The 11,385-nt window shown below is 40.9% G+C and overlaps 1 protein-coding gene across 1 annotated transcript in view; it reads left to right on the forward strand.

Annotated features, from left to right (window-relative positions):
* rnd3a (Rho family GTPase 3a) overlaps nt 1-10,344 on the forward strand; it is a 14,190-nt gene extending 3,846 nt beyond the window's left edge. Inside the window, exons 3-5 of the mRNA XM_005739868.1 lie at nt 5,619-5,728; nt 6,873-7,007; nt 7,182-10,344. Coding sequence (XP_005739925.1) covers nt 5,619-5,728; nt 6,873-7,007; nt 7,182-7,430 — 494 coding nt within the window. The 3' untranslated portion in view covers nt 7,431-10,344. The remainder of the gene's footprint in view (nt 1-5,618; nt 5,729-6,872; nt 7,008-7,181) is intronic.
* The last annotated feature ends 1,041 nt before the right edge of the window (nt 10,345-11,385 follow it).

The following is an 11,385-nucleotide window of genomic DNA, read 5'->3' on the forward strand; positions in this document are numbered from 1 at the left end:
CACACACACACACACACACACACACACACACACACACACACTCCCCCCCCGATTCTTCAGTCTGTAACCATTGTTGGATTGGATCACATTTCTGGGTTCAGCGAATTGGAGCCGCATGTCTGGCATTCCTCAGACTAAAGGTTTCTACTTCCTCCACTACAAAGACCCCCTTTGTACCCAGCAGGCCCAGATCCTCAGCCAGTGAAAGAGAAGTGGTGTGGATCACTAAAGCCTTACCTCGTTTCCAGAGGGGAGAAATCGAATCACGGTAGAATTTGCTGACCGACAATGGGATGGTGATGGTGAAGCAGTGTATGAACTGAAGGGCAGTGGGATCCTGGGAGAGATTAATGGACTTCCTGTCTGCTAATGTCATGGAAGGACTTTTTTTTTTTTTTTTTTTTAAACACCTGACATTAAAATCCATGTCCGGCCTTCACACTGAGCACTTTGCATTCTTGGCTCCCCGTGCACGTGTCCTATCACTGCCCATCACTGAGAAACATCTGACTGTCCTAAATGCTTCATCAGCATCCTGTTTGGCCCGACTCTTGACTCTTACCCAATTTGTACTTTGTTATTGTGGCCAAAGTAACCTCTCAAAAGCTTGTATAAGTAAAGTTTATCATATCTCAATGTCTTTTCAGGAAGTTTCTTTCAGCTGGATTACACAATTTGAGAAGGGAAATAGATTTCCTGTTTTCAGCCCTTCTGGTGGACTTTCTTCAGTTACTGATTTCGAGACTTTATCATGGCTCATGGAGTGCCATAAGATAGTATTGTATCTTAAACAAATTTAGCTACACTGCAATCGATCCTAGTGTAACGTAATGTGCCGTGATGTACTGAAACGGTACTTTATATTTATTGAAACATGAAGAAATATAAATCCAATATACGGAAGAAAACAGTCAATTTTTACAATTTCATTGGAAATTGGCAACATTTGCTGAAGTATTTGGGAAGTTTTTTTTGTCTTTCAATTAAGTAGTCTTCAGGAATAGTTCTCCAGGCTTCTTGAAGTATTATGTATGTATTATGACACATGACACACATTTATAATGCTAAATCTTAATGGTTGCTCACCTATTATATGTTGCATAACTTTCAATAATATACTTTTTAAGGTATTAGAGCATGTTGTAGTGCATCATAGTGAACTTTAACATAACACACATGCACAACAGGGGCGACAGTGGCTCAGGTTGCCCCCTACACATCCAGTGTGAGTGTGATAAAAGTGCTAGGCTATGGGACTCGTAGTAGAAAGTGCTTTGAGTGCTCAAACTGAGTATAAATGTGCTCTATAAGTACCAGTACATCCAGTTACCACTTACATGTGTTAACACAACATACCAGTGTGTTACAATGGTATTGCTATATTAGATTTGGCTATTTAACACAGTACACACTGAATTATTAAATTGCGTCCAAAGATATCTTTTGTTAACCTGCTATATTTGAGCATATTTTGTGATACCAAAGGTTACTTTATTAATCCTTCATGTCCAGATTTTAGATTTACACAAACAAATATCATGGTAACCACAGCAACTACAGCAGATAGTCATAAGTGTATAAGTGCAAATTGTAGTGCGTGTGCTTGGCAGGCGAGCCGTATAAACTTGATAGTGCTGTATTTCTAGACGTGCCTGTCAACATCTGTTGTTTCCACAGGTGTCCCCCAAAGGCCTAATGCCTCTTTTTATGTATTTATGCACACACAAGCTCACCGCCCAGCAGCTCCGTTCTGCTCAGCTATGTTAGCTATGCAGTAAACCAGCAGGCCTGCAGATCTGTTGCTATACATCCAGACTGTAGACTGTCAGCCACAGCTGGCTTACCTCAGGTCTGCATGTGCTTGTGTGAGATAAAGCAAAAGCTGTTATTGTGTGAAGTTGTATGTCTTTCACATTATGGAATATTTTGAGATTGCATGAATAGACCAGAATGTGTTTTCCACATTATTTCATGTAGATTCATTGCATTAATTGCATTGCATTTATTTATTTCTTGATCACAACAACAGTGAGCATTTAATGGCATTCTACAGTTTCCGCTTATGTCATTGTGCCCAACAGCAAGACACAAGACAGGCTACGGTTAATAGGAGGCGAGAGAGGATGGAGGACATATCGAAAGGACAGAATAAGGGAGGACAGGGTGTGTGTCTTTCTTCCAGATTTAGAGATCCTGTGGGAGAACAATGACAGGAGCTAATTAGATGACAGTTACCAGGTCTTTGTGTGTGTGTTAGCTGTGGGATTTCCTCTTATCTTTCCATTTGGCAGGAAGATGACCTTAAAGCAGAGGCTGGTCTCAGATGCAGAGCTAACGCAGTAACGACTCTAAACAGCTAACAAAGAAGGAAACATCTGCTATTAAAAGTTATTAGCAAAACGCTTCCATAGAGGGTCGAATTTTAAATGCACCATGTTGAAATTGCAGTGGATTTACGTTGGATTTATTGCTATAAATGCACTAACGTGCAGGTAAATTCACAGAAATGTGTGCAGACATAATAACACAGCAACTTCACACTGCAGCTCAGATACGCATTTCCTCTCATTAGGTTAATAAAAACAGTCTATTCATTGTGAAATGTCAACCGATTCTACAGCATGCCCTTTTAGTCGCAAGGTTTTATTTTTCCACTGATTTGTTCCAGGCTACGAGCTCTGGAATAAAAACAATCGAACAGCCCATTGTGGTCATGATCGATTGCGAGACGGTCATGAAAGAAATAAATTCTTGTGGTCTTGTGGGGGATACCACCTTCCTCCTCGCCTTGTATTTGCTGTGCTCCCTTGATAACAGTTCAGCATCTGGCCTTTTGTTTAGGCGGTATCACCTATCAGGCTGCTTTCCAAAACACTCAGAGTTCCCATCCAAACTACACTGTTTAGATCAAGACATCAAAATAATTTATTCAGTTCATTCCAACACTAGATTTTAGGAGCAGGTACAGATTAATAGGGAGCAAAAAATTCAGGTTATATGCATCAATGCAGACACGTCTTTGATAGGCCAAGATCATAATCATAATCCTTTTTGAGCCAATATATCAGACTGTATAAGTTAGCTCGTGAATTTGAACTTTTGTAATGGTGATACTGTGGATTTTACTGTTAAGACTGGAAATACTTCGTTTGTCCCATGTTTGGAAAAGGCGACCGCCTTCTTGGGAAGTCCACCACAACTGTTAAGGAGTTGAACGGATACACACAATATACCGATGAGGGTGATAAATCTACTGCAAAAAAAACCTATCCTGAAAACTCATGTGGCTACCTCGACATGACACTGGATGCGACAAGAAAGGTGGTTCTGACTGAGAAACCAAATGCTTATTGGCTAACGACTTGTGATTGACAACTACCAATTGACCCAAAACAAGTGACTGAACCCATGATCTCACCGGGAGTGTCCACAAAGGTCAAGACAGGTCCCAGACTTGTTAACCCTCTACTGCATAGCGTTGCCCTGAGGCAACAAACCACATTTTCATGCCTTACACTGGCCCTTCAAAAAAGAAAAACTTTTTTTTTTCGGAAATAATGCTACCAGGCATATCTCTTTCCAATAAAACGATGAGTTGAAGGTGGTGTGACTTTCATTTGGGGGGGGCAGGACCCCTTTCTGCAAGCTGCAGTACATGAGAGACCTCTCCATTAGGAGGCAAAATAAAGATCACTATTTTACATGTTTATAGTGAAATAAATGTATATTAAAAATACTTGTATGTGCATGAATATGTTAAGAAGCATATTTGTTTGTTCTACTTTTTTTCAATTTATTTATACAGTAAAAGTTAATTTTCATTCGTTGCCTCAAGGCAACACTGCGCAGTAAGCCTGATATTTTTTCTTTTTTGTTTCAGGCAATATAATGCATTTGCATATGTGTGTAGAGATGTGTTTGTGTGCATTTATATATGATCATAGTCAATGTTTTTTTTACTTTACAATCTACTCATAGTTAGAGGACATGGATGTAAATACCTTTTATGGAAGGAAACCAAGGGAATGTGCACTTTCTGTCCTCAGAAATGAGGAGTGGATCCCTGAATGAGGTTTGAGGGACACTTAGGAGCTCAGGGGTCAGTTGGTAAAGTAACTGTGTCTGTGTGTGTGTTAGTGCCCACACATCAAGCAGGTCTGGCCAGGATCTGGTATCAAGTCGGCACTGCTGGCTGACTTCTGACATGATAAGACGTATGTCATCCAGGCCTGGCATAGATGGCACTGTCTATGTGATGGCATGCCATATCTGGCTTGATTGTGGCTTGGTTTATGTGGCCCAGGCCTACAGAAAACAGGTCTGGCCCAGATCTAGAATCAAGCTGGCACGTCGGACTGACTGGTGTTTTGGCAGAATTTTTAGTGTAATAAAATGTGTATATGTTGGCTAAGATCATTTTTTTGTAAACATTGCTAAATGAAAAGCAGTTCTGCCATTAGCAAAGCTTAATGTGCAATTTTTCATGCCAAGTGTTGAATTACATGCAATATTAATTCTTGTGTAATTCTATATAATAACTGGGATCTCCTGCATATACATGGAGTGGAACATTATGGACATGGATATTTGAGATGTCTGTACACACACTTTAGTCGTGCTTTGTTGTGTGGGGCCCAGGCCTGGAAGCATTGTTTAAAACGATGTCATCTCCCATCCAGACTGTTTAGATTAGGAACACCAGCAGTGTGTGTGCGTGTGCGTGTGTGTGTGTGTGTGTGTGTGTGTGTGTGAACCAGTGCATTCCAGAATTTTCTCTGCAGCCGTGTTTATAAAAGACTTCCCAAGGGAACCTAAAGTTACCAAAAACAAAATTCCCCAGATTCTTGGCAGCTGCTTGTGTGTGTGGTCACTTCTTGCTTGCCATGTGATCTTGACTCACCTTGACATGACGGCAAGCTCCCCTCCCCCCAACCTCCGATGTGCTTCAGTCAGGCGGTGAGATGGGCGTCGCCCTTGCACATGGTTTCAATTTGAGGAGGGAGTCATTTCCTCGCTCTGAAGTTCTATTCCTTCAGAGAGATTTTCTGTTTCAGTAAACGATCTTGTTGTAGTCAGCACATTTTTTCTACTGATGCGGCACTATTTGTTTTTCTCGCCTAGTTGCCATGGATTATGGCTGAGCTGCAATCATGACGTATGAGAATAACTATCTGTAGTGCTCAAGTGATAATTTGGTCTTCCTTGTGCTTTCTTGAAACAGACTTTGATCCTGCCCCTCACTCGAATACTGTTATTTCATTTGTTTAAGCAAAAGCCTTCAATGCTAGACATATTTCAGGTCTTCCAATAAAAAATGAAATCTATAAAGTTTTAAATAAGAACACCTCTGCTAATCAGCTCTGTAATTCAGTTTTCTGTTCTGCAGCTCTGATGACAAGTTTCTTCTGATGTCCCTTGAGCTGGATCCCTGTGAAGATTATCCAATAATAGCAAAACTGCAAATTAAATCAGGAACATTTCTTAGCCTGAGCTGGCCACGTGTTTCTTTGCTGTCTGTTGGAACAAAAGAGGGTGCTCGCACAGTTATGCATACAGCAGTTTTGTCCTTGCGCAACTCTGTGAATGCAGTTCAAGTTTCTTGTTTTCCTTTGTTTTAGGATCTCCATACTATGACAACGTGAGGCCCCTGTCCTATCCCGACTCCGATGCTGTGCTCATCTGTTTCGACATCAGCCGCCCAGAAACGCTCGACAGCGTAATGAAAAAGGTTTGTTGCTCCTCTCGGGCAAATCCATGCAGGAAACACGTCTTTAGGCTCTATTTTTAAACATTCCACTCAAGTACTTTGATTTTTGTTTGAACTGGTGACAGAGGCCTGGATCAAAGGTCTGCAGTCATTTCTTTTTTCTGTGATCTCAGTCATGTGAAGTCGTATAGCTGTAATGTGACTTCAGTGTCAGGTCAAAACCCTGCTGTGGCTGGACGTGTCACTGGCTGATTCTCACATGTCCAAACGTGTGCTGTACATCAAGCAACACAGGTGGTGTCAGTCATCTGACTGGTGGAGAAACTACAAAATGTAAAAGTCATTATCTTCCCACATTAAAACACACCTGGCATGTGCTCCTATTTTTGCAAGGCATTTCCTGTTTTTGCGCTGCTTTCTGCCAACCTGGAATGTTTTCTCAAAGCAACTCACGTTTACCAGAATTAGCGGTCGAGACAGAAACAGTTTTGTCTCGCTCATTAGGAACAGAGATGACCTCAGATGCACTGAGATTTTTTGTCCCTTTCAGTCTGCCGCTTTGATGGGTAACATTAGTTATCTAACCATTTGTTGTCTTGTGTTGCACACTGTAATTGAACCTGTCGTGAGTAATTGGGAACACGTCATATACAGCTAATTGCTAAGCTTAAACTGAAGCTTAAAGTGCTTAAAGCTGTGCTAGTCGAAGAATGCATTTCAGACGATGAACGTCTACATGAGACTTAACCTCGGTTTAGGCTTTTAGGTTGTTCAGACACATTTTACAAACAAACTTCCTCCTCAGATGTCAATGAACTTGATCCCCTGACCAGCCAGACAGCCAGCCCTGAGGCACATTAGCCTCAGATTAAAGCCCCAAGAGAAATGCCATTGATCACAGAGCGTTTATTGTTGTCAGGGAGGAAACATGGAGATTACTTCTAGTTCCTTTCTAGGGTTCAAAGAAATGAGGGGCTTCAGGAAGTGGCAGCTTTAACCTTTGTACTTAAAGGGCAGGTGAGGGGGGGGATTTCATCAAATTCTTTATTACAGCAACAAACATTTGAACACACTCACAAGAAAAACATTGTTTTAAAACACAAAATTATTTTATTTTTATGTCAGAACTCCTGAATGATTGAGGCTATTTTGTCTTTCTTCACAGTGGAAAGGTGAGATCCAGGAGTTTTGTCCCAACACCAAGATGCTGTTAGTCGGCTGCAAGTCGGACCTGCGCACCGATCTGAGCACACTTGTGGAGCTTTCCAACCATCGACAAGCGCCAGTTTCTTACGACCAGGTTTGTAGATTAAAAGAACATTTTGAAATGGTAGATGGTTCCAATTTCCTGACTCTAATCAGGTCATTGCTGTGTTTAATTGACCCCTGTGAAAGTGTGCAAATCCTTTTGTTATTGACGCAAGCTCTTTACAAAAAACAGAATCTCAGTAAGCCTGAACGTTTTCCTTCTTAGGGTTCCAGCATGGCCAAGCAGATCTCGGCGCCCTACATCGAGTGCTCGGCCCAGCAGTCAGAAAACAGCGTCAGAGACATTTTCCATGTGGCCACGCTGGCCTGCATCAACAAAAACAACAAAAACGTCAAACGCAGCAAGACCGCCCGTGCTAGCAAGAGGATTTCACACATGCCTGGTAGACCTGACCTGGCGGCCGTGGCCTCGGACCTCCGGAAGGACAAAGCCAAAAGTTGCTCGGTCATGTGATTGCACCGACTAAATCAGATCAGACTGAGGAGAATGAGGACAGAGCACAGTGCAAGCAGGAAGTTATGGGGCAATGCTCCCTCCTGCATGCTAAAGACCCCTTATTTGTCTGGAAAGGGGTTCTATAAGCTTAATTCATGTACATGTTACTGGAATACTCTGCACCAATGAAAACTCAATGCATAGTAAGCATCCCACTCAACGCGGCCCCCACCCCTGCCCCACCAAAAGAGGAAGCTATCTATCACCTGCCTGGGGATGTGACCTGCTTCCTCTGGGAGGACAAAGCGGATGCAGTCAAGGCTTTCCATGCTAACAGGAAATGAGCAGAGGGAATGATGTCATTAGGAAATGCTCATTTATAAAAAGATGCGTAGGAACATGTGGTCTCCTGAATAAGAGCGAGAGCCGGCAATGGGGTGGTAGGTAGGGGGGTGCTGCCTCAGGGGGAGGAAATAAAGAGGAACTGCTGTTGTTTGTGCTGGATCAAAGACTTCTTCCTCGGAGGGCTTATACAAGAACTCGTCACTGTGGTTTGAAACTGATTCACTCCCACCTCTACTCCTGTAACTGTTAGTCTGTGTGCAGAACAGATTAGAAGAATTTCTTAATTTCTTTCAATGGAAACATGAAGCTGAGTGTCCCCTGTCTCTGATATGTTGTCGGTGTAATGTGAAGTCATTGGTGTATAACTGTGTCATTGCTTTATTTTCATCCTGATGAGATTGAACCAATACTACATTCTCTTACATCAGCAACTATGGATAGACTCATGAAAACAAATGCACACTGCAACAGTGCAGGTTAGCCTTTTTTTTTCTCCAAAAACAGAAATGGTGTACTTTAACCCTTTTGTTGGGCCCTAAATGGGTCCAGTGAGCTTTAGCTTAACAAAAATTAGCAACCAAAAATAGAACACTGTATATGAAATATGGACATAGCCACTGTGACTTATCCACAACCCTAATGCTAGCCACAACCATGTTGGGTTTTTTTGAACGAAAAGTTACATTTTGGACAAGAAGATGAAGTTGTGACTTAATGCTAACGAGCTTTGTTAGCTAGCTCCATTTGAATATAATACACAAATGTCAATTGACTGATAAAATACTAGAATTTTGCTCCCAGATCTGAGCTGGATGAAGATATATATAACTTGGATTAACAGAAGCAAACCACAGATAAAAGATAGATGTAGCAAGTGTGATTTCACCTACTGATTAGTAAGCTAGTCGGCTGCCATCTTGGTGATTTGAAATTAGATTTGAAGCGCACGAGGCAGATATGACTGAGATACCAATGGAGACCATGGAGACTGTATATTTACAGGTTGTTAGCTAACAGTTGTAGTTAGCTATATCCTTTGTTCTATAATGAGGATCATTACAATTCTTTCTCATTATGAACCAATTCTAGCAATTGAGCATATAAAATCAGAAGGTCGTCACAGAACAAAGGAGCTGAGAGCCGTTTCACCTTAGACCTACAACCAGTGTGTTTTTGCAGCCAGAGAAGTTTTTCCTTTGCTGGACGAGTTATAAAAACTGTTAAGAGGTGTCATCAAGGTTCAAACTATTTCCTGTACCAGCCTGCAGATATTATTATTTTTTTGTTTATTAATAAATGCTGTAAATATAGGCATTTTAATATAGGAGTCTTTGGGGATGGACTTGCTTTTGGAGCTAGCCCCAAGTGACATTAGAAAAACTGGAGTTTTTGGTATTTGGCTTACTTTCTCATCTTCTGGAGGATCCCCTCAATTTTAACAGGCTGGAATCTTTGCGTCACGAATCACAGCACATTAAAAGAGGATTCAAACAGAAGAAGATCAACAATAACTTACCCTAAATGTCCAAATTGGAGGAAGCTGTGGTCGATTAGCTAGACTACGAAAACCTCTGCAGGAATGAACCATCCCATGACAGGAACAGTTTTTGTCTCATACGGTAAATATCTGCAAACTGGATTACTGTATTGGTCACTGAATAAACGAGTGAGACAACCAAAGGATGAAGAACTTTGCTGATATGTGGTAAACTTGCTAAAGCTCAATTTAGTCTTACATGCTGAGTCTACCATGTAGCCTATGACAGATGGTATTGCCACCATTTGTACCTGTGTGGGCTATGTTGACTCAATGTGTAGGTTACATTTTTAGTACATTTCTGCACTTCAGTTTATCACGTAGGGCTTTAGAAGAGTTACATCATACTTATGGCGCAGATTTAATGCAGAAACATACATTCACTGTAATTAGAAGGACTTTGCCCTCTTCAGTATTAAAAGAAGAGATTATCAGATATTTGGAATACCATAAATGCCACAATACAGATTACATGTTTTTTTTTTAGTTTTTTTTTTAACTAGTCCACTTAGCAGTTAGCTTGCTAGCCCTCACTGCACTGCACGTTTCGCAAACCTCTGGAGATGAATTTTGCTGTTCGACTTTAAGCTGTGACCAGACCTTAACTCGGAAAGGATGATTGTATTTTTTTTCTTCCTTGGGTCATTTCAGTGTTTGAGTATCATGACCTCCGCAGTAATGTCACATAATGTAAGAGATTTGTGTCAATTTCAAAATTAGTCTTGAGAAACAAGTGTTTTTGAACTAGTGTTTTTTTCCTTCCTCTCAAACAACAGTGCAATGACGCAGCTGTTTAAATATCAACGGTATTGATGCACTTTTAATGTGACCATCAGTTTCTCAATTAGCTTGTTCAAATGCCAGTGCTGTCACATTTGTCAGCTCAGCGCCCGTGTCCCTATTTTCTTTTCCCAATCCTTTCTTTCCGGTGTATACACACGTTTTCTTGAATGTTGATGTCACCTTCAAAATGTCTTTGTCAATGTTGTTGCCATAATATTTATTGAATTCTATATTTTTCCCTTTAGAATAAATGCCAATAAAACTGAAGAGAAGTGTGTTTGTGTTCATTAAGGGAAGAAAGAGATCTCAGTTCATAAGTTCAGTATGTAGTTTGATTATGCTTCATGGATGGTCACGTACTGTTAAATTATGCCATGCAGACATTATAAGATTTATTGTGCTTTGAGTTCACAAAGGGAAGCTCTGATTTAGATCCTCTTTTGCTTTAGATTTCCAGCAGACTAGATGCCTCATGGCTACACTGACAATTCCAATAGAAACAACATCTACAACTCCAATGCATCTATGGGACAACCTCATTTATGCTTCTGTAAGAGAGCAATGTGCTTCGAGGCATGAAGTGTGCTAGAAATCCATTCAAAGAACCTAAAAAGGTGGCTTCAGCTATTGTGCTTGTTAAGAGAGATTCTGTACAGTCATTTATTTACTCTCCCATCAAAAATCCAAATCTCATACATTAAAGATAACCAGCTTATTGTTCTGCAACCAGACTGTTAAGATCCCCCCCATACTCCAACCCTTCCCAAAATGCATGTGAAAGTATGACCAATGTGGCAGAAACTTGACCCCATTTCAAGGGATTAGTCAGCAGGGGACAAATTCTAATCAGAATCAGGTTTTCTGTAAATAGTTTTAGAGTTTTCTGGTACACAGTTGCTTGATTGCTGTTTCTTAAACATTTATTCCTAGATACAGCAGCTTCACTGTGATGCCCATGCAATCATTCTCATTTTCACATACTCAGACACACTGTTTTGACAGTAAACCAAAGATGTTATGCAAGCAGAGGGGAATCTGGCATAGTAAAAACACACTTTATACCAAAATCAGATGCGGACACCTATGGAGCCCCCCCCTCCATAGGTGTCCCTTCATTCCAGCTCCATCTGAGTGTTTATATGTAAACAGATACCACAGCTATCTGAAGGAGCATGAAATGACTGTACCTGTTCACAAACCATATGTTTATCTCTTCTATTGATATATTCAATCATTTTGTACTTTAAAAAGTCAATAAATCTCCGTCTCTGGGCTGGGACCCGGACCGGGCCTCGGGGGCTTGGGTCC

Source organism: Pundamilia nyererei, unplaced genomic scaffold, assembly GCF_000239375.1.
Source record: "Pundamilia nyererei isolate P.nyererei 1_Seehausen unplaced genomic scaffold, PunNye1.0 scaffold00094, whole genome shotgun sequence".
NCBI classification, from domain to species: domain Eukaryota; kingdom Metazoa; phylum Chordata; class Actinopteri; order Cichliformes; family Cichlidae; genus Pundamilia; species Pundamilia nyererei.